Source organism: Sporobolomyces koalae (genome assembly GCF_050403365.1).
Source record: "Sporobolomyces koalae JCM15063 DNA, S_koalae_JCM15063T_v1_ctg1, whole genome shotgun sequence".
Classification (NCBI taxonomy): Eukaryota; Fungi; Basidiomycota; class Microbotryomycetes; order Sporidiobolales; family Sporidiobolaceae; genus Sporobolomyces; species Sporobolomyces koalae.
Window position 1 is genome coordinate 421,297 of NW_027481770.1, and position 24,914 is coordinate 446,210.

Sequence of the window (24,914 nt, forward strand, 5' to 3'; positions counted from 1 at the left end):
TGAAAGATCAGGGGTGGAGAAGGAGCAGCAGCGACCAAGTTTGACTTGAACGTCAACCAATGTTGCTGCACCCGTCGACGTCAACCCCGCTTGTTTTCGCTTCCGTCTCGCAACGCTACCTCGGCCACTTGGCCATCTTGGTCTCGCAGGGAGGGTCGCTCGCGTAAATTGGGACCAATTGCATTTGTCAAGATGTGTCTCTACATCAAGCCAGCTGCCTGGTCCGATCTTGCGTCGGCTCGCGAGTTCACTCTCGAGGCCGTCGCAAGCGAGGGTTACGAGGGCATAAAGGGCGCACACGGCTGGTCGACTGCAGGACGAGCGAGTCGAAACTTGTCGGCCCGCGAACGCGCTGAACGTCGACGCGGTCGGATCCCCGTATCTACAGAATCCTGTTTCCTGTGTGCTGGGCGATCGCTAGCTGGCCAGAGACGCGTGTGCTTGCGATATGGTCGCGCGACTTGCACGCGTACTGAAGTTGTATCCGATATCAATATTGCGCGTGACGGCAGTTCCCGAACCGTTCCGCGTCCATTCGTATTTGCCTCAAGGTAGCGCAGACCCTCGGGACAATACCAGCGAAGTATGATGAGACGCGCGCTTGGCGTCGATCTACGTGAGAGGTTGACGTGAACTTGAGAGTTGCGCCGGCTTGCATCCATTCACCCTCGCTCCCCCCCTTCTTTTTCCGCCGATCGCAGCTCTCGAGCCGAAGCCGCGTTGCTGAACCTTCGCAATGCCCGAGGATGGCTCCGTCGCACCTGCGTCGTCCATGCCCACCGACGCGAAGGCGGGTGCACACGACTCGACTTCAAGTTCATCCTCGTCCGACGCCGTCGCGTTGCCTCAACCGATCACGACTCCGACTCCCGATTCGCCTTCGACGACGACGACCGAGCTGCCCGCCGTAGGGCCTTCTACTCCGGAACGTAGTCCTCGCCGCGACGAGGGCGAACCCGCAACCTCGACCTCGTCTTCGCCCGCATCGGCATCGTCATCGTCGCCCAGTAGCGCTGCATCGTCGTCCCCAGCTGGACACGGCTCGAACCATCCGCCGAGTCGTCGCGTCAAGGTGTACAAGTTGAAAGATGACGCTTGGGTCGACCTCGGCACGGGCACTTGTCGCGGCGTCCTCATTCAGCAGAACAGCCCTCCAGGCGACATGGAGGAACTCGACAAGAAACGCAAGAAGATTGACCCCGAACACGAAGGCGCGTGGATCGTCGTCAAACGCGAGAAACCGAAGCAGAGTCCTACCGTCGCGTCGCCCTCCAAGGCAGATGCGGCATCCCCGGAAGCAGACAAGCCCTCGACCTCGTCGAAATCCGAGGACGAGGACGGACTGAACGACGACGACGACGATGAGCGCGACGTGATCCTCAAAACGAGGGTTCAGCCGTACCCACCGGGCTACTCGGAAGAATTCGATGACGAGGAGTGCCTCGAGGGCGAGGATGGTCAGACGCTCGATGTCGGTGGCTACCAGCGCCAACAGGACACCCTCATTGTATGGACAGAGCGCCCGGAAGGCGACGGAGACGAGATGGAAATGGCGCTCAGTTTCGCTACCAGTACCGGCTGTGCCGAGATGTGGGAGTTCATCAAAGCCGCGCGCAGGTTTACAGGTGTGTCAAATCGCTCCGCATGTGTCAATCCGCTGCTGATTTGTTGTTTCGAGTTCTTCAGCCGAACAAGCAATGCTTTCGCCTTCACCCTCGCCCTCGCTCTCGTCTCCTCGTGCGTTTCCAATGCATGCCAATTTTGCGTCGTCGGCGGCCACGCAACTTCCTACCCCATCGCTCGGATCGATCCCTCACTTGGAGAATGCGCTGCGAGCCCTCTCGCGCACAGCTGCCAGCCGCGAACGCGTCGCGTTGCAGATCGTCAAGAGTGCGTTTATCGAAAAGTTGATTGCTGTCCACCAGGAAGCGGAGGACCTCGAGAGTTTGGACGATTTGCACGCGTTGTGTCGGGTCATGCAGAATATCCGTCAGTCTTGCGATTTCCCTTGCCAGGGTATCAGCACTGACGGCTCCCCGGTGTACAGTGCTGCTGAACGACAACTCGATCTTTGAAACCGTTCTCAAAGACGAGATCATTCTCGGAGTCGCAGGAATTCTCGAATGCAAGTCGCTATCCCGCACAGATCGGATGCTGACAGCGAGAACTGACATCCTGACGCGCCTTCTACAGATGATCCCGATTTTCCCACTATGAAAGCATCGTACAAATCGCACCTCTCGTCTCCGAACGCGTTCATTTCGCTCGTTCCCATCGAATCGGCTTCTCTCCTCTCCAAGATTCACCAAACTCACCGACTACATTATCTCAAAGACGTGATCCTTGCGAGGATCCTCGAAGACTCGACGTTCAGCATGCTCAACTCTGCCATCTATTTCAACGAAGTCGAGATCGTCAACGAAGTCGTAGGAGAGCGCAAACTGATCAAGGACGTGTTCGAGATTCTCAACGGAGCCAACTCGCAAACAAGTGTCGACAAGGGGAAAGGAAAGGAGCGGGAACTTGGGCCGAAACGCACGACGATCGGACCTGAACTGCCCGAGTCGGTCGAACGGTTTGGCAAGAAGCCGCGGTTAGATCTCGATGGCCACGACGACACTGCAGCCGAGACACGTAACGACTCGTCGACTTCCGGATCCGATATCGGCCGGTTACGACAACAACAGGCGATCCAATTCCTGACGCAGCTAACCCAGATGGCCAAGAACCTCCAATTACCGCTCCGGACATCGCTGTATCGAACGCTGGTGGAACGTGGACTGCTCGTCGCGCTCGAGAACGCGCTCAGGTTCGCGAACGAGCTCGAGGATGTCGGGTTGCGAGCGCAAGTGATCGCGATCTGGATGAGCGTGGTCGATCTTGACGCCAAGGATGTTCGAGCACATTGTCTCAAACAAGGGAAGGACAAGGAAACGAGCGAGGAAGACACTGACGATACAGTGGGTGCGGGACCCGAGAGTGAGAATGGTTCAGGAACCGCGAATGAAGGATCCAAGAAGACCGGGTTCGAGCGAACGATGCTCGGAGGTCTGATCGAGACTTTCAAAGTCGAGGAAGATCTTGGGATCAAGACGCAATTGGCAGAAGCGTTGAGAGTATTGGTTGATGCTGCTGGAGACAGCGGTCCTCTAGAGGTATGTCATACTTTGCCCTGTCATTTCTGCCTTCATCGAGGTTCGAATCTGACCGGTCGCGACACGCACAGGCACCGCCACGGTTACGGCCAGCGGAAGACCCGGAAGCGGAGAAGTTCCTTCAGCATTTCTACGATCACTATATCCTGGCGCTCCTGCAGCCACTGATCGAATTGCCTGAACGTCCAACCTCTGGTGCGTGTCCAGGATCGCTCATCAAGAGCCAGTCGATCACGCTGACCTGGGTTTTGCACGTTGATCAGCTCCTCAACTCGACCTGCAATCGGCCCAAACTGCATTGCTCTCTCACCTATGCGACCTACTATGTTTCTTCATCGCGCACCATTCCTTCCGCTCGAAATACCTCATCCTCTCTTCGCCCCAGCTCGCCAAATCCGTCTCTCACCTACTACGGCCCCGACCGCGCTTGACTCGTCACACGCATCTCCGGCTCGCCGCGTTGCGGTTCTTGCGAGCGTGTGTCGCGCGCAACGACGACTTTTACAATCGCTTCCTGATCAAGCACGATCTCGTACGATGTGTCGTCGAGACGGCCGAAGATGAGAAAGACCGCGACAACTTGCTCGGGAGTGCTTGTCTCGAGTTTTTCGAATACGTTCGAAGCGTGAGGGATTCTTTCGTTTTTCTTTTCCGTCGCAACTCGTTCTGAAGTAACCGCGCTCTGACCCTGTTGGTTGTTTGGACGATTTTTGATTCAGACAAACGCCAAAGGATTGATCAACCATTTGATGGATCGATGCGGAGATTCGATTCGACGTCTCGCCCCGTCGTTCAAGACGTTCGAAGGACTTGTGTCGCGGTGGGAGATCAACAACGAACCTCCACCACCTGCTACAACTTTGACGTCTGCGCAACAAGACTCATCCTCGGGCACAGAAGGAGGCGGGAATGGGTCCAAGGGAGCCATGTCCGAGTGAGTTGTATCTCTGGCCTCATCTTGTCCGCACACACCGGAACCTGACAAGGGATATCTCGATTGGAAAAATTTCAGGGCGATGCAACGGCAAACGTCGAAACCGGGTTGGCCCGCTTCGGGTCGAATGGATCTCGAGGAGGAATCGTACTTTAACACAGACGACGACGACGACGACGACGGCGATGCATCACGAAAAGAAGACACGAAGAAGGGTGACGAGGATGTCAAGGACACGAAGGGGAAACCCCTCGACCGAGCGACCCCTGACACTTCGTTTCATTTCGCTTCGTCTCGACGGAAACGAGAAACGACTTCGAATCCTGCACTGTCGAGTTCCCTCAACGACAGCAAACGGGCGAAACTCGATGACGAGGTCAGTAGCGAAGAGGACGACAAGGAATTGAAGGATCAAGACACGAACGGTGGTTCGAGTCTGCCCAGAAGTCAGACGTGGCCCCAAGGCGCGACGGGAGCGGGAACAAAAACGAGCGGCGGCGGACTTGTCGATTACATGGACGAAGACGAAGACGAAGACAAAGATCGGAAAGCGGAAAGCAGGCAAGATCAGGCCAAAGGCGATACCCTGCCTGAGGGAGGGTTTGTGAGGGAACAAGAGCACACGACGACGGCGAAAGAGGATCCTCCACTGGCGGCGATGCCGCTTCCATTACCGGGAGCCTTCAAACGCAAGCAAGAGGAGGAGGAAGAGGAGGAAGGTCTCGGAGGACTGTTGAGGTCGAAATCGGTCAAGAAGACATCTTCGCCACTCGCAAACACCACCAAGGCAAAGTCACCTAGCAGTACGACCACGACGGATTCAGCCACAGCAGCAACCCCCCTCAAGGCCGGCGGGTTCAAGATTGCGTTTGGGACTTCGTTGACGAAACCTACCCCAGTCAAGCCGGACGAAGGCAAAAAAGGAGTCTGGAAGTTTGGGTTCGATACTCGATCGACGACAAAAGACTCGTCTGCAACCACGACGTCACCTACAAAAGCGAGCAGTCCAACTGCAGACAAAGGGTAGCCGGGAAGGGGGATTCTCATACGTGATCGGTATAAGCTTGCAGAGAATCGCAATTAATCCTGAGCTCATCGCGTTGGAAACAACATCTCTCTTCGAGAGTCAGAGAAAAACACAGAGAGAGAGAGAAAGGTACATTCCCAACTTGAAAATTTTCCTTTTCGGCCAGCGAGAAGGAAAAAGTTCGAGTAGTGCGAGCGAGTGCCACGCGGGTGCAAGGTCAAATCACTGGAAGAGAAGCAAACAAAGACAGGGCTACGAAAGGGGCATGAGGGGTCATGCGGTAAAAAGGTGGTAGAGAAGAGGTAATTGGGAAAAAGAAGAAGAAACAGTGTCTATGAGAGGGCTCTGCCGGATCACTCATCGCCACCCGAATGCAATGAATGTGAAGACCAACTTGGGTTGATCACCGGAGTCGGAACCTGAATCGTCTCTGAGAATACCCTGCGATGGCTCGCTCGTCGTTCACTCTTGCTCTGAGCACCGAACTTTTTCCCCGTCGTCGTCGAAGGAGCAGCCGCTATAGCCGAAGCCGAGAGAATCGTAGAGCTGCCACTGCTGTCCGATGATAACGTGATCGCCGAATGGGGAGACGTGATATCCGCGGGAGGCCGAGGGAGGGACAGTGACGAGAGACCCGTAGTTGTCAGAGGTTGAAGGGTCAGAGGCGGCCGTGTCGACGTTTTGGTTGCTCCTGGAGACTGAACGACTGGCTGTTCTTGTTGGAAAGCGGATCCGTTGAGTGAAATAGGCGGAAGATTCCGACGATTTGTGCGATCCTTGCTAGGCATTTCAAGGGGAGAAAGGGCAGGAGAAGGATAGTTGGCCGTGATTGGCGAGACCAGATCTGTCCGTAGATCGCGATCGACGATCAAGTGCGGCAGGGGTGGCGGTGATAGGACGAAGACTGCGGGTTCGCCTTTCAGCGTGTCGGCAGATCCATGCCGTTCCCGCAAAGTCACGCCAAGATCACCCTCGTCTTGATCGCCCGCCTGTGCGATTCGCGGATGGGTCGCGACCGTTGCCGCATGGACCGAGATGGGTGTAGAAGTGACGGACGATTGCTGCGTACCGCTACTGAACGTCGGCGAGAGAGGCTGGTTGAGATCCGGTGTTGAGAATTCTGATCGTCCAGACGGGTTGTCGAGAGAGTTAGGGGTATGAGGCCAGGCCGGCAGTGGTGCTTGAGTTTCGTGGTCGTTTGGCAGCGAGACAGGCTCTGGTGGATAGTGAGGATAGTCCGGTTCGTCATCTTCGCCTCCATCGTTCGCATCTCCGCGCAAAGTCCGTTCGTATGCCACGAGCTGGAAGACGAGTCCGAGGTTTGGACCGACCCATTCGCTTTTTTCCTTGACGAACGAGTCTACAACAATCAACGGGAATCAGTCAAGCTGGGTGCAGCGACAGCATGCAGGGCCACGACGACTCACAGGTATCATGCATTCCTGTGCAGCCACTCAGCTCTTTTGCATCTCTGCCCTCCTCGAGTGCCTTGGCAGCTTCTCGCATGCAGAAAGCGATCACGACGGTAGCACTCCGCGAGACTCCACACTGACAGTGCACGAGGACTCGCTCGTTCCTACTTCTCGCTTCGTCGAGGAAATCGAACGCCGACTGAAACTTGTGCGCCTCGACCAAGTCCGCTTCATCGTGGCCCCACTTGAGCCAGAGGTACTCAAGCGAAGGTCGACCGGTTCTTCGGTTCTGAGGGAATCGGACGACGCCTTTCGAGCGGCACGTCGATTGAGTAGCCACACGAGGCGGTGCGGGAGAGGTCGTTTTCGAACCAAGCGCATGTGCTCGAGCTCGTGGGGGGCTACGTCGTGGTGGAAGATGGAACCCGCTCGGTGGACTGCTGGACATCGAGCGAAGCATGTCTTCAGCCACTGCAGCAGGCGAGGTTGACAGGTGGACATTCGAGATGGTCGGGACTGGCGGAGGAGCTGTGGCCGACGAAGCTGCACGGAACACAGACTGCAGGTTCGGTGTCGATGCGGTAGGTCTGATGAAAGGTGGTCGTGTCGAGCGTGACTCGTTCGAGGTTGAAGATCTTGATTCCGCAGTCGCAGTTGCAGGGTTCCGACGATCGACTGCGGCATGGGTTTTGGTACGACGATGTCGGGGCTTGCGTGGCGGTGAAACTGGAGGAGTCGTCTGGCTGTGCTCTTTCGGCGGCTCTGGCTCGATCACCTCTTCGGTCCAGGGGCATTCGACCTCTTTCGCAACGTTCAGCACAAAGCCGAATTTCCATTCCTTGAGGATCCGAGGATCCTTCGCGTTCTCTTCGCTCCCGAGGAAAATGCCGGGCAAGATCTCCCTCGGCCCTCGAGCGTATGGGAATTCTTCCACTTCGTCTCCATCGGCACCTTCGGACGCGGTCGATTCACTCGTATCCCGCCGCAAGAACTGCACAGCTGACGGCGCTCCTGAGCTGCCTCTGTTGTTCGAATGCATCGAACCGCTCACGCTCATCGCAGGGAGGTTTGCGGTCGACTGAAGCGCTGGACCGGTCGATGCGAGGGACAGCCTCGGAATTGATGTCCGCCTCTTCATGCCGCGCCCTCCTCTCATCTGCTCTCGCATCTCGTCCGCCTGCTGCTTGAGCATGAGCCTGCCAATCGTTCGATCCGGCGCTTCTGCCCCTTCCGTCCCGATGAATGTGACGAGCGATATCGGCGATGGCGGCAACGACCGCGTCTCTGCCTCAAGCAGTGCATCTTCGTCGGGTTCGTCCGTGAGGGCAGTCGCGCCCTCGTGTGTGAGTCGAGACGGGGTCGTCGGGGACAAGAGGGAATTTGTCGCGGCGATATGGTTCGACTTGGGCACGACGAGCGATAGCTTCTTTTTGCCGAGCTTGGCAGCTCGTCTCGCGGCGAGACCTCCTCCAGGCGAGGAGGGAGCGAGGGGCAGAACGGGTCGGCTGGTCCGCGGTGGGGAAGAGGTCGAGGTCGAGGTCGAAGGGATCGCTGCGGAAGCATGGTTCGCTGGAAGACCTCCTAGAGGTTGATGCTTTGGAGGGCTTGACGAGGTTGGAGACGCAGTCGACATGGCGGGACTGGCAGGTTGAACAAACCAAACTGGGCCGGATGCGCTTGTGTCGGCATGCTTTGCAGACTGCGAGTCGGGGAGGTTGAGACGTGGTGGACTTGACCGCACTCGCTTCGATGCTGTCGGCGAGGGTACCGGAAGCTCGGGTCGGGGTACTGGAACGGCGTAGGCGGGGTGGTCATTGCGAGGGAGAGTAGCGCCGAGGTCGCGGACAAAGGCGGGCGCATCGAACGACATGGCGTCAATCGCAGAGGGTCGCTCGAGCGAGACGAGAGCCAGAGCTGCGAAGACAGAGATACGACGCGGTTCGACACGCAGGAACTGTCGGTGGCACGCAGAGTCAGCGCTCTCCGTCGAGAGTCGCACAGCAAGATCGAAGAGGCTCACAAGCTTGCGAGAATTTGTGAGCGCGCGCTATACGCGGAGCCTCGAGTGTAACGAGGCAGCGGATGAGGCGGTGGACGGGGCGGGGCGGATCGCTGCGACTCGGTAGCTAACCGGATCCACGCTGCCGCGAGAGCGTCGAAATACGCGGTGGTAGTACACTTGAAGTGGCGGTGCGGCCTCGCGGAAGGTGCCGGGCTCAGTCGCACGTCGTTGAAACGCGATGCGAGACGCGCGGAGGAGGCGAGGAAGATTGCGCGCGCGCGCGGTTTGTGCTCGAACGTCGCGCCCCACCGAAACGTCGCGATCTGCAGGCGAAACTCGGCGGCGAGGAATAGAGCAGATGGCGAAGCCGGAACCCGGCGTGTAGTCTTCTAGCGTGGACGAACCGGAGCAAGCAGGAATCCGCTAATTGCGCCAGGCGGCGGCGGAAGTTCTACAGCTATTTCGCGACGCCTTTCTAGAGCCATCTCCGATGTCAATGCCGTCTTGGCGACGCACGAGGCAACATAGAGGTTATTCCACAGTGTAGCAGGAACAGGCAAAGCTACAGACATTCAGGTAAGACAGACGGACAAATTGGTAAGTGAAAAGCGAAGGGGTTGAGAACGACAAGGGGGAGCACACAGCGAGAGACAGACAGAGAGTGCATACATAGAGAGAGAAAGTCGACATGTACAATGAGGAACGCATGGGAATGGACACGAAGAATTGGATAAGAGATTGATGAGAGAAGAGGAATACAAGGCATGCCGCCAGTTATATTTGCCGCTTGAGGGACGAGAGGAGAGAGCCGCGAGTCGAAGCGGGGTCACCGATGCCGAGCGAATGTAGTCTGCGCTTGGAGCTGCCTCACGAGCGAGTAGTCTTCGAGCTCGCAAGCGCCGTTTCGCATTCGGGTCGTGAGCTCGTCGAGGTCAACGTCCGTTGCTGCTCGTCGATGACGGCCCGCAGGTTCCTCTGCGTCGGCAACGAGACTGACTTGAACCTCGAGATCGAGTTCGTCGTCGTCGTCTTCGTCATCGGCGTGGACGTCTTCCGGATCGTCCAGTACAATGTCCGCCTTCGCTTCCGTCGCGCGCTCGTACTCCCACCGTCTCATGCGATCGACGAACCCTTCCTCGTCCTCGCGAGTTGATCTCCGAAGCTCCTCGAATGCGACGTGATGCAGACGCTCGGCCTCGGCAGCCTGGGCAGATAACGGATCGTCGAGCTTCATTCCGGCCCGGTCTTGATGACCGTCCTCCACGAGCTCGTATGACGTGTCGCTTTGGTCGAGCGACGAGGTCCGCGAAGAGAGGAACGCGAACGTGGGTGGCGAAGGAGGCGAAGTCGCGGCTGAAGGGGGAGAAGGCGGGGACGATGAAGTGTCGAACGACGAGAACGAGCTGTCGGCAAAGTGGGTCTGATACGACACCAGCGACGTGTTCCAGCTTGACGCGAGCGGCGAAACGGACGCGGGACCGAGAGGTTGCGGAAGCGCCAGCGTTGCGGTCGAGGTCGAGGGGGACGAACTCGTCCGGATCCGAGCCGGTCTCGGAGCGGAGGTCGGTGGGAGAGAGAAGTCGAACGCGGACGAAGTGAACGTCGTGGGTGGGGTTGGATTCGCTCGGCGGGACGCTAGTGATTCGGAGTAAGGCGATGCAGCGTGCGAGTGCCGATTCGAGCCTAGCTGGACCGGGAATACGACGCCTATTGCATGCTGGCTCTGCTTCAAAGGTGACGGTGGCTGCGAGCGAGCACCAGTACCGGAATAGCGGATCCCAGAAATGGGGTGGTGGAGAGAGACAAACAGGTCACGACTGGGTCAGCAGCCCGTCCTCGGATCGGTCGGGATGGGGTACACAGCTCACGTTGCGGGTTACCCTGCTGCGTTTGGGAGTCTTGCGGTCCGCCCGCGAGGGATGCGGCTGTTCTGGCTCGGGCGAAGAAGTGTAGATCGCCGAAAGCGAGGACGAGCGCCGTCGAGTACGGTTCAGCGGTCGGAGAGGTATCGGAGCAGTCGATGTTGGATGGTTCACGCTCATGTGAGCGAGTTGAATGAGTGAGGAAACCAAGTCGCCTGCTGACCTTGCGCATGCGAGGCAGTGACCGCATTTTCGGTCCAAATTTCCGGTACAGCCTAAGCGCTAATCCTACACTATACTGTCATGCCCGACAGGGTCAGCAGCTCGCACTGAGCCAACGCGAGAGGTGACGTCGGGCCGCGGTGCGCGCCGTGCAGCCATTCACGGCTTGCCCAAGTTGTTGACTGCGACCCGCCCAAACCTGACCACCTAGACGGGCTTTCTCCATAGACTCGTGGCTTCTTCTTTCGACTGCATCGATCGCTCGCACGCGCGCCGGATCTGTCCCCCACCTATCGCCTCGCTTGCCTGAACTTTCCGACAGCCCTTCTGCCGCTCGTCTTCAACCCCCTCGATGCTGGCCCGATGAGTGAAGCTAAACCAACAGACGACACAATACGGGCTTCAATCCCGACGGCGCTGCAGACTCCGACAGCCGCGAATACAACAGCCTCTCGCGCTGCGGCTCGTTCCGCAGAGCTCCCTCCGACAAGGGCCCGGCCGCTGCTATTCGAGAGATCATCTGCTCCTCAAGACCAACCGTTGTTCCCGCTGCCACCGTTCAGTGCCTTTATCGGTGAGCTCAAATCGGCCCGGCCGCGGCGCTTCGGCGCGGCTTGCTCACCTTTGCTCCTTCGCTCGTTCACTCGACAGCTGGAGCTGTCGCCGGGGCCACTTCGCGGACTGTCGTCTCTCCTCTCGAACGGCTCAAGATCATCCTGCAGGGTCAGTCGATTCGCGCACCGCTTCTCCACACTTCTCCGAGCGCGACGTTGACTCGGGCCCCACGCTCTTCGACTTGGCAGTGCAAGGTTCGTCGGCACAGTACAAAGGCGTCGTTCATGGCCTCACCAAAATGTGGAAGGAAGAAGGGATCCGAGGCAAGTCTCGTGACCTCGTCGGAATCCTCTTCGAGGCACTGTAAAGCTGACTCGGGAAGATGCGGGATGTCCAGGTTACATGGCGGGCAATGGCATCAATGTGATACGGATAGCCCCGTACTCGGCCGTGCAGTTCTCCACCTACGAGTTCTTCAAGTCTGCTCTGATCTCGACTTCGTCCGATCACACGATCGATACTCCTCGGCGACTGCTTGCGGGCGCCCTCGCGGGCATCGCCGCCGTCGGATCGACGTACCCTCTCGATTTAGTACGATCACGCCTGAGCGTCGAGAGCGCAAGCTTGGGCATGAAGGAAGGTCGAGTCGACGGCAAGAGCACGGGCATTTGGCGTATGACGGTCAAGGTGTACAAGGAGGAAGGTGGAATCAGAGCGCTTTATCGAGGACTTGTGCCGACCTCAATGGGAGTCGCTCCTTACGTCGGATTCAACTTTGTCAGTCTTGCTCGCTTCTACATCTATTTGCTCGGCGGACGGCACGACTCGCTTGAAGCCTCAGAAAAAATCTGACAAAGCTGTCTTTAGGCATCCTATGAGCTCTTGAAGCAACAGTACGCAAAATACATGGGAGGCGGCGAGGACGCGCAGCCTCACACGACCGTCAGATTAGCCTGCGGTGCGATCGCAGGCGGATTCTCGCAAACAGTAAGTTCAGATCGTATCCCTGGATGACAGTAACATCAGCTCAACAGGGCGTACTGCGACCTCAGATCACGTATCCGATGGACTTGCTGCGGCGGCGGATGCAAATGGTAGGACTCAAATCAGAAGCTCTCGGCTACGAGTACACCTCGTCATGGAACGGTCAGTACATGTCTGCACATCGCTTTTGCCAATTTCACAATCAGCTGATGCTGTCACCAACACGTAGCGATCGCCACCATCGTCCGAAGAGAGGGCGTCCGAGGCTTGTACAAGGGAATCGTGCCGAACTTGCTCAAGTGTTCTCCTGCCCAAGCGTGCAGCTTTGCCTCGTACGAACTCACAAGGGACATACTTGATCATCTCTCGGACGACAAGGAACAGAACGAGTTTCACGAGGAATAGCGAGCCGATTAATTTATTCCCACCCAATTACATACCCCTTCTCGCGCGCCTCTTTCCCCATGTGAGATGATTCTCGAGCAACGCTTCGTATCGGTCGCTGCAGATCTTGCGCCAATGGCAATTGTCGCGCTGCGTTCTGGTCACTGCATGCGATTCAAACATAATTGCCCCTGGCCTGTCTCGCAAGATTCGTTTATCGCGGTACTGTAGCCGCTGTTTATAATGTGGCTGCAAGTGGCTGCAGACAACAGCAGACGCGAACGGTTCGCGACGCGCTCCCCACGTCGGGGCCGCCGAGTGGGGTTTCGCCATTACCTCGACTCCACTGGTCGGATCCATCGATACGATTAGTCTGCTGCAGCCCGACTTCCTGTAGCAGCACAAATCAGCCGTTTGAGTGGATCGCGCTGCCCTGCGGGAGGCGATGAACAGAAGATCGGGTTCTGGGTACGCACTTAAAGCTCCCTGTCTTTCAACAGCTGTGTGAGCTAACTCGAGCTCGAGCGTGTGCACTTGATAGAGCTGTTGTATCGGTCACTCAGCATCCGCTCTCGCTGAAGCGAGACCCGAGTCCTCGCCGTTCAGTTCGACCAGCACCCAAGAGTGCCGGCTCTGCGTCGCTTCCGACTGCGCCGCTAGATCTAAATCGCCATTCAAGTTGGCACACCGAAGAAACGAGAAATACGCTCGGCCTGAACCGACTCCAAGTGCAAGACTCGGACGGACCGTTCGCAGATCCCTTGCGAAGGTCCTCGACAAATGCCAGCGACAGTCAAGCTGTGAGTGCAAGCAGGCGAGAGGTCTCAGAACGTAAGACCAGAGTGCATATTGTACTGATGCGATTTATTGTGACGATGCTGTCAGTCTACGCAAGATCCCCTTTCGGTCCCGTCAACACCTGACTATAATTATGCCCGCCGCGGGTCGACGCTGTCGACATCTTCAATGTCGCACTCGCCTACTTCTCCGATTGGCATGTATGTCCCGTCTACGAGTAGACAGAGGTATTCCATAGCCTCGTCATCGTATGCCAACACGATTGGAGACCTCAGCACGTCCTCAATGCCTTTGTTGCGGCACGCGCGAGGAGGTGCGGACGAGGCGAGCTCGACGTTCGAGACGGACACGACTGGTGTCATGTTTGGTGCCAGCATGGGAGGCGGCGCATCGAATCGATACACGATGCACTCTTCCTCATCTCGCGTGCACCTCGCCGAATCTTCAAGAACGTCGTACTACTCGGACGATGGGTCGTCGGTTCACTCGTATCCTCCAAAACCGAGACAACGGACAGGCTCGACGTGGACCAGCAGTGATAATGGAGAAGGTATCAGGAGCTCATGGATGCGGGAGTTTGAGGCAACTGGCGCCACCGGGCAAGTACAGCGACGGGGGGTGAGCAAACTCTCAATCGACCCTGACTGTTGTGAGCGTACGTTGATCGGGATCGCGCAATGTAGAGCGCAGATTCGCGAAGCGATCACTGGCCGGCATTCGTCGCCAACAGCTACGTTCACCAACCGATTGCGCGGCCTACCCCAGCGTACCTGTTACAACTCTCGAGCTACACGTTCCCGACCGCAGCCCCAACGATGATGCAGAAGGTTGCGCCGCCACGGGGGACGAGCTTGACCGTACCCGTATCTCGGGCTGGAGCTCTAGGCACTACGAATCCGCTCGCTCCCCTGCGGAAACGCCTCGCTCGATCTCTCGCTGGCTCAGGGGGCCATTTGCACACCGAAGTCCAGCTGCTGCTCGAGCTCATAGATGCACTCGAGCACTGTATCACGCTCTTTTCCAAATCGGCGACCGCTTCCTCGACCGTCCCTCGCTCCACTACGCTTCCTTCCTCCTCTTTGGACGTTGAGCCACTCGAATCCCCTTCGGTAGCTCTGTCAACTGCATCAAATGTGACAACCCGAACATCACAATCGAAAACCGCCCTCCTGGACGAAGTGCGACTGCTCGTTACGGAGCTGGTCGAGCTCGTGCCGGACGCTCAACGATGCTTGACAGCCGGACAGTACGGACCTCTCGCGTTCCCGGGCACAACAACTACGTCTCGCCTGCTCGAAAGTCTCGAAAAGAAGGCGACGGACCAAGCCGCAATTGTAGCTTCGGCCGGCGGGGCTACGTCTGCGTCCGGTCGCACCTCTCGTTCGAGTCCTCGGACTACGGGCGTAGCGTATGACTGGTGGCCGAGTCGGCTTGCACGTGATTGTCGGAACTTGCTCGTCGAGGCGGGACTGCCTACGAACGGGAGAGACTCGACCGTATGGCTCGCGGCAAAACTCAGCGAAGATGCGAACGAAGAGGCGAGCGCAGCGGGAACAGCAGAGGGATATCGATTAGGCAGCCAGCTGGCTACGCGGGCCGAAGCGCTCGGATCGACTTCCGACAGCGATTTGGCAGAGCACGACGCGGTCGGAGTTCCGAGCTTGCCGCACGTCGCCGCCGATTCGGCCCGGCGGGACGAGCTCCTTGAACAGGGCAAAAAGCGGTGGGAAGCGTACCGGCAGAGCCGAGCAGAAACGGACGGCAGCGGACCTTCGCAACGTTAAGAAACGCAGCGAATGATAGTCAGTACGATAATTTTTGCGCCGGATTTCCATCGCGGACGCCGCGCTCCAGACGACGTAAGCGGTGACTTGCAAGTTGCGGACCCTTGCCGAATCGAGCCCCTCGTCAAGAAAAAAAAGCGGAGATCTCGCATCGGAGAAAATTTACGCGAAACCTGCAGTCAAATTGCTCATGGGGACAGAGCGTCCGGAGCTGCAGCTCGCCCGTTTTGCTTGCTTGCTACTTGCCTATGTTCTGCTCTGGCTGGTCTCATTCCGCACCCCATTGATGTATTGAGAGAATGCGAGTTTAAGGCGGCCCCGACTTCGCCGAACTAGATCATGCTTCTCCTGGAACCTCGGCTCCACCGTCTCGGCGCACGGCGAGGCCTACCTGCGCTCTCCTGTCAGTTTTGCTGCTCTCCTTTCCTGCTCTTGATCGCTGTTCTAGTCCCTCGCTCACTCGCGTGGTGCTCACCATGCCTTCTCCCTTCGTCGACCGATCCGCCCACCCGCTTTCCTCCTGCCTACTCGTCGCGCGCCCCACTTCGCATCCGGGATCCGGTCTCTGTCCTCCAGACTCGAACTATCGACACGGCTTCATGCGCGTATCAAGGTGAACGCAAGCGACAGAGGTGCGTCTCGGTCACCGCGCGTCCATCTCGCTGCTCGGATCTGATGCCCCGGCCTGTTCGCGCGCGTCGCGTATGTAGTGAATCACCAGTGTCGCCATGTACACGAACCAGAGTTACTCGTCAATGTTCGCTCAGGCTGGCGGCGGGACTCCCGTGGGGGCCACAGGTGGAGGAGGTCCTGGACCGACAGCGGCAGCATCGACATGGGGGCTCGATCAACAATACAACGCGACTGGGCAGCAGTACGCCATGAACGGCCAGCTCGCTGCACAGCAGCAGCGGCAGCAGTACCCGCAGATGCCCCATGACGCGAACGTGAACGCGAACGCGACCTCGAGCCTGTTCCAACAACAACTCGCGCAACAACAACGCATCGCTCAGAACCCATCCGCGAACAGCTTCCTCGCATCGGCACAGCCCTATGCACAGAATCAGCAGCAGGTCCGGACAACTCTTCCGCAACCTTCGACGTCGTCCGCACCGCAGAATAGCAATCACTTTGCAACCTCGGCGCATTCTCCTGGAGTATTGCCTTCTCAGATCGCCGCGCAGAATCCGCAATATTCGAACCAAGCAAGTCAGCTTCAGCAGCAGCAGCAACAGCCCCAGCAGCAGCGACAGCTAACGAGTCAAGAACTCGTCAACATCCTTCGAGGTGTCAACATCCAGGGCATGAACGCGCAGCTCTACGCGACTCTGACGCCGCTTCAGCAGTATGCGATGCGCGAGTACATGGTCCGCTCGAGATCCCACCAGGCCCAGCAACAGGCCCAGCTCGGGCTGGGACTCCCTGGTGCGAACCCTGCTACGCCAAAAACCCCAGCTGCAGCACAGAACGTACTCTCGAACGACAGTGCTGTACCTCAGAATCGACCACCACAGCCTACTACCCAGGCGCAGTCAGCGTCGCACCTCAACTTCCTCAAGCTTCTGCGAGACTTTTACAACAAAAGAGGGATCCCGCTGCAGCCACCCCCAGTAATCGAAGGGCGGCCGCTGGACCTTCCAAAGCTCTACGCTGGTATGCTTTTGTATCCCCTCTGCTAGCTGAGTATAACTGACCCGGGCATCCGCTCCCTCCAGCCGTAACCGCAACCGGAGGCTTCGTCAATGTATGCTTCGTCTTCCTTGTTGACCTCGTGTTGACCCAAAACTCGCCGCTGATTCGGCTTTGTGTGCCCACCAGACGAATTCAAGACGGCTCTGGGGAACCGTGGCGAGCGCTCTTCAGTTTCCCGCCGCCAACTCGAACGAACATCCCCAGGAACGTCTGCAACAAATCGCATCCGTGCGTCTGAATCGTGACAATTATACTGCGGGCGGATGAGCATGAACTGATCGAACCCAAATGCAGGCCTATCATTCGGTACTTTACGCTTTCGAACAAAGTATCGCCCAGATGCAGCTTCAGCGTCTTCAAGCGGCACGTGCTGCCGGTCGGCCGGATCCAGCCTCCTCAGCCGCGGCTGCACCCACTGCTTCTCTTAACAACGGATCTAGCCCCACCACTGTGGTCCCGCAAACCCCTCGATCGAATGCAGAGCTTCTACCGAGCCGCGCCGACAGCCTGCCGATCCAGCCTCAATCGGTCTCGACGCCACCGATTGCAACCCAGTCCCCTCTTCTAGCTCCTTCTGCTCCATTCCCTGTTCATGCCGCTACGACTAATCCATCATATACCGGATCACAATCTCCTGCAAAGACTGAATTCTCTGTGCCATCCCCGAAGAACAAGAGACCGGGCTCTGCATCATCTAGACGCGACAGCCTCGCGCCGCAGGATCTCAAGGGCAAAGGACGTGCAAGCGTAGATTCTGCAAACGGTTCCCTCAAAGGTGGGTCGGTCGATTGTTTTCTCGTGTCAATATCAATTTGACAACAGACGTATCCTCTCCTGCAGTCGAAGACTTTGCAGTAAAGACACCAGTAGCGAACGTTCAGGCCTCGACGCCAGTCCTACGCGACGCGAAACTGTCTGAATCGCCTCGACCTGCAACCGCCAAAGCGGCCGAACGGAAACCGTCGATGTCACTCGAACAGCAGGAAGTGGATCCGGAACCTCTGGCTCCACCACATCGACGGAAAAGACAGAAGATCCAGTATGTTCCAACACGCAGGACCGAAGATGCCGTCCTTGGTTATGATCTTCCCCTACTCGAAGAGGCCGTACAACAAGCTGTCGCGCGAAAGCGACCACGGACGGCTTACGACCTAGGTAAGGGGGAACCAGCTAGCAAGGTTTTCCATCAGCCGAATATTCTCGCTGAGTATGCTTGGTTGACAGGCACAGTCGACATTCACTCACTTACGATGTCCCTTCGCTCCCGCCTCGCCTCGGAAGTCTCGTTCGCGCTCAACTCGCTCACTCTGATATCCATGTCAATTCGAACGCATCCGCAAGAGCCAAATTCGATTCCGTTCCCCATCAAACGCTGTCAGGACCTGTATGAAGAATTAATAGACCTTCTAGAGGAGACTGCTTTCGGCGATGAGGGAGGTCTTGACGTGGTGGAGGAGGACGAAGAGACCGACAATTTTCGAAGCGAGTCAAGTTTGCAGCCCGACACATATCCCGATCTTTTCCAGCTCGCTTGCGAGGAGGCTGGTCGACTAGAAGCACCATGCGCCGCCGACAAACCATCGCGAATATCGCACGTCTCACCGGGCCATGCCTCGCTCCGACCCGTCGAGACCATGTTATCGGTCACAAACATCCTGCGGAATCTCTCCATCGCAGAAGACAACGCCACTCAAATGAGTCGGGACCCTCGCTTACTTGAGGTTCTCGTTCGGATCGCCAATCTGCCGCTCAGCGATTCGAGATCTTCGGGATCGCGCTATCCGGTGACGGTTGCCGCAATCGATTTGTTGACCCTCAAGAAGGACGTTCTTGAACTACTGGTCAATTTCGACACTAGCACGCGACTTGAAGATCATGATCCTGCCACGTCTCGATCGCTTTTCGACCTGTTGACCTTCTTCCTCCTTGATGCACACCGACACGCATCGACGCACTTTGACCTATCCCGCACTCCTGGCAGCGCAAGTCGGCTGTCCCAACCTCCGTCACTCCGGATTGCGCCCTATGTCGACCTCGCGCTTGGTGCATTCGCGCGGCTAACCCTCCTTGACGCGAACCGGTCGCTCCTGTCGCGCCTCGCTCCGCACGATGTGCTCGCGCGGTTGTTCGAATCGCTCGTGCGACTCGTGCCCGTGTCGGAAGGCGACTTTCAAATCCTGACGCACGAGACGGGCCTCGTGTACGTCGAGAACCTCGTCATGGCGCTGTACAATCTCACGTACCTGTCGCCGCCGGAACTCAAGCTCGAGTTGCGCACGCACCCGGCGTACATCCGGAGTTTGATGCGCGTCGTGCGCAGGCTCGCGGGCAGTGGATCCAGCGATTCGGCCGCGGCGACGTTCCAACCGTTGATCGAACGGTGCATCGCGACGCTACACCTGCTGAGCACGCTCGGAGGCGTTGCGGTGGGATCGACCGGGATCGACTCGAGTGAGCTGCCGTGGTGGGGTATGTCGATGAGTGGATGGGAAGAAGACGACGAAAACGAGCTCACGACCGAGGATGGAGGCAGGTCCGTGCGGGTCAGGCGAGCCCAGCCCACGGAGCAGGATCGAGGCACGGTCAAGCAAAAGTTGCCACCGTCGGCTTCTGCAGCGGCGGGGCTCGATGCGGGGCTACCGATCCTGTCGGGAGACACGAAGGTTTTGTTCGACTTGCTCGACAGCAGATCGATGGTGAGCGTGTTTGGATCGCTCGTGAAACTGTTGTAGACATGATGCAAAGATGAAAACTTTGTCTAAAACCGCCGCACACAATAGAGAACGCGAGTGAAAGAGTAGGAACGGAAAAAGGAACATACGCGAATATGCGAGAATTTTCGGGAATTTTCTGGAGCAGCGAATTTGGCGATGATTCATAGGCGAGTTCGCGAGCGCATTCTGTTTCTTTCTCTTGCACATCCTGCACCCAACACTGTACCCAACACTTGAACATGTCTATCGATCCACAGAAGTTCACTGAAGCGACCACGAAAGCTCTCGAGGCTGCCATCAACCTCGCCAAGGAGTCGTCCAACTCTCAACTCGCTCCGGCGCACCTCGCATCGGCACTCCTCTCGCCAACCCAGAGCTCCACGGGAGCAACACAAGCGACGCTTTTCTCCTCGATCATCAACAAGGGTAGGTTCTCTTTCAAAGTCGAGTCTACGCTGCGGCATCTCGCCCCCACCTCTGGCCCGACCCGCAGCTTGCAACCTCTGCTCATGCCCGTGACTGACTGTGTATTGCATCAAATCTCCAGCCGGTGGCAACCCGGAGCTCGTCAGTCGAGGACTCGCCAAGTTCATCGTTCGCCTACCCGCACAAGAACCCGCTCCCGATGACGTCTCGCTCTCGCCCGCGACCGCTAAAGTCCTGCGCGAGGCAGAAAAGATCATGAAAGACAAGGTTCGTTTCCTTCGTTCCTCGCAATTTCCCTTGATGCAGGTTCTAATCGAGACTGTCCGGCTCGAACACAGAACGACAGTTTCGTAGCTCAAGATCACCTGATCCTTGCTCTCGTTCAAGACAACTCGATCAGCACAATCCTCAAAGAAGCCGGTATCACACCAGAACAGGTCAAAGCCGCCGCACAACAGATCCGCGGAGGAAAACAGGTCAACTCGCGCGGAGCCGAAGAAGGGTTCGATGCGCTGTCCAAGTACGCACGCGATTTGACCGCCGAAGCAGAGAGTGGCAAACTCGACCCGGTGATCGGTCGAGACCAGGAGATTCGTCGTTGCATCCGGATCCTCAGCCGACGGACCAAGAACAACCCCGTCTTGATCGGAGAACCCGGTGTCGGCAAGACTGCCGTTGCCGAAGGTCTCGCACAGCGGAGTAAGTATTGTATGAGCTTTCATTCTCGTGAGCTTGACTGCTAACCAGCATTTCTCGCTGCGCAGTTGTCGCTCGCGATGTCCCTCCAAACTTGCTCGGTCGGCTGTGGTCGCTCGACATGGGCGCCCTCACTGCCGGTGCTTCGTACAAGGGACAATTCGAAGAGCGACTCAAGTCGGTCCTCGAAGAGTGTGAGAAAGCGGGAGAAGACGGACCTGGCGTCATCCTGTTCATCGACGAAATCCACACAGTCATGGCCGGACAGGGCGGAACCGGTATCGGCGCTGGCGACCTCCTCGTAAGTCAGAGTCTCCCTTTGTGTTCACGATCTGGATATTTGCTGACGAATGTTGTGACTGGTAGAAACCTGCGCTCGCTCGAGGAAAGCTTCGAACGATCGGTGCCACAACTCTGAACGAGTACCGGCAACATATCGAAAAAGACGCTGCCTTTGAACGAAGGTTCCAGCAAGTCCTCGGTACGTAATCTTCTTCATGTTCTGCTAGTTCAGGGCGCCTGTACAGCCAGGTGGCTGACGTTTCTTCCCTCAACCCGCAGTGAACGAGCCGTCTGTTCCCGAAGCAATCTCGATCCTTCGTGGAATCAAAGAACGTTACGAAGTTCACCACGGTGTTACCATCCTCGACTCTGCTCTTGTTGCCGCCGCCACTCTGGCTCATCGCTACCTCACTTCCCGCAAGCTCGTAAGTCTCACTTGTTGTCCCGTATCAGACGGCACACCATGCGAATAGCTCTGATTGACGTGCATGAATTCGGACAGCCCGACTCTGCGATCGACTGCATCGACGAGGCGTGCTCCGCTGTTCGCATCGCCCGCGAGTCGCAGCCTGAAGAGATCGACCAGCTTGAGCGCCAGAAGCTGCAACTCGAGATCGAACTGCACGCCCTCTCGTCGGAACTGGCACGCGACAAGAAGGACGAAGTGGCCAAGGCCAAGATCGAAGACACGAAGCAGGCAATCTCGCGCATCGATGATCAGCTCGCTCCGATCAAGGCGAGGTTCCAAGCGGAGAAGGGCAAGACTGACGAGATCAACAACGTCAAGAGAAGGATTGACGAACTGACGGCAAAGGCCGCCGATGCCGAACGTCGTTACGAGTGAGTATTATCGCAATTGTCTTTTCCCATAGCGCGCAGCCTGTTTACTAACTTATCGTTCTCATCCCTTGCAGTCTCGCTACCGCAGCAGACATTGTCCACGGAGCATTGCCCGACCTGCGCAATCGTCTGGCCACCCTCGAAGAAGCCAAGAAGGAAGAGGACAAGCAGATGAGAGCATCTGGCGGCGAAGCGCTCGCTGGAGACACGGTCACTCCCGAAGCGATTCAAGCCGTCGTTGCACAATGGAGCGGCATCCCAGTCACTTCTATGAAGGTGGGTCTACACTCCTTTGGCACCTTTCTCTTGACGAGGACCAGCGCACTGACTTTTACTTTTCCTCTGGTATCAAGCTTTCGGAGAAGCAAAAGCTGCTCAAGATGGAGAAGACCCTTCGCCGAGAAGTCGTCGGACAAGACGAGGCTGTCGCTGCCGTCTCGAACGCGATCCGACTCAACCGATCGGGACTGTCGAACGCTGATCGCCCGATCGCTAGTTTCCTGTTTGTCGGACCTTCGGGCACGGGTGAGTTTGCTCTCTGGATCCGAGGAAGCTTCTTCAACGACTGATGGTTTGACCCACGCTGATTGTAGGAAAGACACAACTTGCCAAGTCGCTTGCCAAGTTCTTGTTCGACTCGCCCGACGCCATGCTTCGAATCGACGCTTCGGAATACTCGGAGAAACATACGGTGGCGAAATTGCTTGGAGCACCCGCAGGCTACGTCGGATACAACGAAGGTGGTTTGCTCACCGAGTGGGTGCGTCGCAAACCCTACTCGGTCGTGCTCGTCGACGAGCTCGAGAAGGCGTCTCGAGAATTCGTCCAGGTCTTCCTGCAAGTGCTCGACGATGGGCGCGTGACTGATGCAGCTGGTCGAGTCGTCAACTTCAAAAACACTGGTGAGGTTGCCTTGATCCGCTCGCGCAGATACTGGCAACTTTTCCAAGACTGACGGTCATCATGCTTTGTCTGCGACAGTCATCATCATGACTTCAAACCTCGGCTCGGCGTTCCTGAACGAATTGCCCGACGATGGCAGTCCCGTCCCCGAATCGACCAAGGAACTCGTCAATGGAGCGATTCGCGGTCACTTGCCTCCCGAGTTCCTCAACCGAATCGATTCGATCGTGATCTACAACCGTCTCTCGCGTGCGGATGTACGTTCGATCGTCGAAGTGCGCATCCAGGAAGTACAGAAACGATTGCGTTCGAACGGCAAGGACATCACGTTGCAAATCTCGAAACCTGCTCTCGACTTTCTCGGCAGTGTCGGCTACCACCCATCATGTAGGTTCCTTCTTGATCTCTTTCCGTGGCTCGACGAGTCTACGGCATGATGATTGACGATCGGTGAACCTGATGCACAGACGGAGCTCGACCTCTCAACCGAGCGATCCAGAACGAGTTGCTCAACCCGCTCTCAAAGTACATCATCGACGAGTCGATCCGGGATGGCGAAGTCGCACGGGTCGAGTTTGACGCGCCAGCAAACCGACTCGTGTGCATTCCGAACCACGAATCGTCGGTCCCGAACGACGACGACGATTCGGACGAAGAGATGGGAGACGACTCGATCGAAGTCGAAGAACTCGATTGAGAAGCAGGTCAAGCGCCGAGTCAGGAAGAGACGGAGAGCGTGGAGGCCAGCTCTTCTTCACCGAGCAAGAGACAATACGAGGACGAACAAATGTCTAATCATTCAAAGAGGAAGAAGCACGTTGGAGCTAAGTGTAGATAGTTTGAATCCGAGTCTGTGTAGCTGTACATAGCTTTGATCGTGCAAGCAAGAATAAGTTGAAGCTTTGAAGCCCTAAACGCGCTAGGATCGGAAACGGGGAAAAGGTTCGAGACAAAGATTGCGCGAGCCGGCGCTCCACGCTCGACGTGCGGGCAATCTTTGGCAGCCGTGTTCTCCCTTTCGTCACTCACGCCAGCCATGGGATTCCTCACTTCGTACGTCGGATAGCTCGTGATTGTCCTGAACCGTGATCGCTGACCAAGGGATCGCCCGTACGTCTTGCAGGTCTGCGTTGGTCTCATCTTCGTTCCTGCTCGGAAACCTCTTCACCGGGTTCGTCTCTCCTGGTCCCCTCCGTACCCACGTACAGAGAACTGACACGTTGACATCGGGACAGGCTCCTGTGGGATTCGAACGTCTTGTTCGGGTTGAAGGAGCCCATCTCGAAGGCGACTATCGAAGCGATCGAAGCCTACTATTTGACTTGGTGGAACGGTCCGATGGCCGTCAAGATGTTCCTACACGTCATGGTGAGCTCTGCTCTTCCCCTCTGAAGAAACAATTATCGTGCGGTACTCGCCTGAAAGCGCGTTCCTTGTCGTTCTCTCCCATACAGATGCTTGTTCTCTTCCTCTCGATCGTCGCCAAGTTCGCTCGATACACCGAAACCGCCTACTACTTCTCGGGTGGATCGATCTGTCAGTTCTCACTACCTGCAGAAACTGACTTTGTCGCAAGGGGCCGTGAAACTGATTGCTTCAACCTTTTGATTTCTGCTCTGCCAGTGATGCTGATCCTCACGGCTTCGCTCTACATTGTCATTACGATCCCTTCTATTCGCACCATCGCATCGTGAGTGCTTCTCGTCCCTGGTCGAAAAACTCCATATAGGAAACCAAACCCTTCGGAATCACTGCAGTGACCCTCTCAACAAGAACGCACTCGTCTTGCCCGGCGAAGACTTTTTCTCAAAGTTCCAAAACGCGTTCGTCAAACGTAGTACGGGAACGTTGGCAGAACGAGCCCGCGAGACTGCTCAAAAAGTCGCTGAATTGGGCCCGATGTCGTGGGACGAACGAGTCATGCACGTTCAAGTGTTGTGTGCTGGCAACACGATCGCGATTGGACTCTTGATCGGAGTCGTCTTGCTCCAGGTCAGTTCTCCTACCATCCTACTCTCTCAAACTCACTTTTCAACTTTCTTTTCTTTCTGACTTTGTTGGCCTTGCTGAGCGAACAGGCTTCTGAATGGTACCTCGAGGAGGACATCCGCAAGGAAGAGATCGCGAACCTTCAAGAACAACTCGCTCCCGCTTCGGCAAAGACTGCTCCCGTTACCGAAGAGAAGAAGACGCAGTAAGCTACCCCTGGGAGTCAACAAAGGACAAACGCAAACAAAACAAG

The 24,914-nt window shown here is 57.0% G+C and overlaps 7 protein-coding genes across 7 annotated transcripts; 6 read left to right on the forward strand and 1 right to left on the reverse strand.

Moving 5' to 3' along the window:
* Positions 1-736: 736 nt before the first annotated feature.
* PSY2 (Psy2p) lies at positions 737-5,116 on the forward strand (the record flags this gene model as incomplete). Its single annotated transcript, XM_076675243.1, has 8 exons — positions 737-1,625; positions 1,687-1,989; positions 2,048-2,125; positions 2,194-3,155; positions 3,227-3,350; positions 3,419-3,780; positions 3,875-4,089; positions 4,168-5,116. The coding sequence occupies 8 exons, from the start codon at positions 737-739 to the stop codon at positions 5,114-5,116; spliced, it is 3,882 nt and encodes a 1,293-aa protein (XP_076537327.1).
* A 353-nt stretch (positions 5,117-5,469) lies between these two features.
* JCM15063_003323 (uncharacterized protein) lies at positions 5,470-10,572 on the reverse strand (the record flags this gene model as incomplete). Its single annotated transcript, XM_076675244.1, has 4 exons — positions 5,470-6,476; positions 6,544-8,482; positions 9,402-10,274; positions 10,399-10,572. The coding sequence occupies 4 exons, from the start codon at positions 10,570-10,572 to the stop codon at positions 5,470-5,472; spliced, it is 3,993 nt and encodes a 1,330-aa protein (XP_076537328.1).
* A 405-nt stretch (positions 10,573-10,977) lies between these two features.
* On the forward strand, positions 10,978-12,558 carry JCM15063_003324 (uncharacterized protein; the record flags this gene model as incomplete). Its single annotated transcript, XM_076675245.1, has 7 exons — positions 10,978-11,188; positions 11,266-11,337; positions 11,418-11,492; positions 11,567-11,946; positions 12,037-12,156; positions 12,222-12,315; positions 12,383-12,558. 7 exons carry the CDS (start codon positions 10,978-10,980, stop codon positions 12,556-12,558), a joined length of 1,128 nt encoding a protein of 375 aa, XP_076537329.1.
* A 424-nt stretch (positions 12,559-12,982) lies between these two features.
* JCM15063_003325 (uncharacterized protein) lies at positions 12,983-15,119 on the forward strand (the record flags this gene model as incomplete). Its single annotated transcript, XM_076675246.1, has 4 exons — positions 12,983-13,005; positions 13,079-13,337; positions 13,423-13,953; positions 14,019-15,119. 4 exons carry the CDS (start codon positions 12,983-12,985, stop codon positions 15,117-15,119), a joined length of 1,914 nt encoding a protein of 637 aa, XP_076537330.1.
* Positions 15,120-15,847: 728 nt separating this feature from the next.
* JCM15063_003326 (ARID/BRIGHT DNA-binding domain-containing protein) lies at positions 15,848-19,543 on the forward strand (the record flags this gene model as incomplete). The annotated part of the gene is made up of 6 exons (XM_076675247.1): positions 15,848-16,772; positions 16,835-16,863; positions 16,938-17,039; positions 17,106-17,586; positions 17,652-17,966; positions 18,036-19,543. The coding sequence occupies 6 exons, from the start codon at positions 15,848-15,850 to the stop codon at positions 19,541-19,543; spliced, it is 3,360 nt and encodes a 1,119-aa protein (XP_076537331.1).
* A 221-nt stretch (positions 19,544-19,764) lies between these two features.
* Positions 19,765-23,369, forward strand: JCM15063_003327 (ATP-dependent Clp protease ATP-binding subunit; the record flags this gene model as incomplete). The annotated part of the gene is made up of 12 exons (XM_076675248.1): positions 19,765-19,951; positions 20,073-20,218; positions 20,290-20,650; positions 20,716-20,948; positions 21,014-21,128; positions 21,209-21,354; positions 21,432-21,769; positions 21,844-22,045; positions 22,123-22,294; positions 22,363-22,671; positions 22,751-23,059; positions 23,140-23,369. 12 exons carry the CDS (start codon positions 19,765-19,767, stop codon positions 23,367-23,369), a joined length of 2,748 nt encoding a protein of 915 aa, XP_076537332.1.
* A 339-nt stretch (positions 23,370-23,708) lies between these two features.
* Positions 23,709-24,870, forward strand: JCM15063_003328 (uncharacterized protein; the record flags this gene model as incomplete). The annotated part of the gene is made up of 7 exons (XM_076675249.1): positions 23,709-23,725; positions 23,796-23,843; positions 23,908-24,040; positions 24,127-24,208; positions 24,296-24,362; positions 24,430-24,664; positions 24,751-24,870. The coding sequence occupies 7 exons, from the start codon at positions 23,709-23,711 to the stop codon at positions 24,868-24,870; spliced, it is 702 nt and encodes a 233-aa protein (XP_076537333.1).
* Positions 24,871-24,914: the final 44 nt, after the last annotated feature.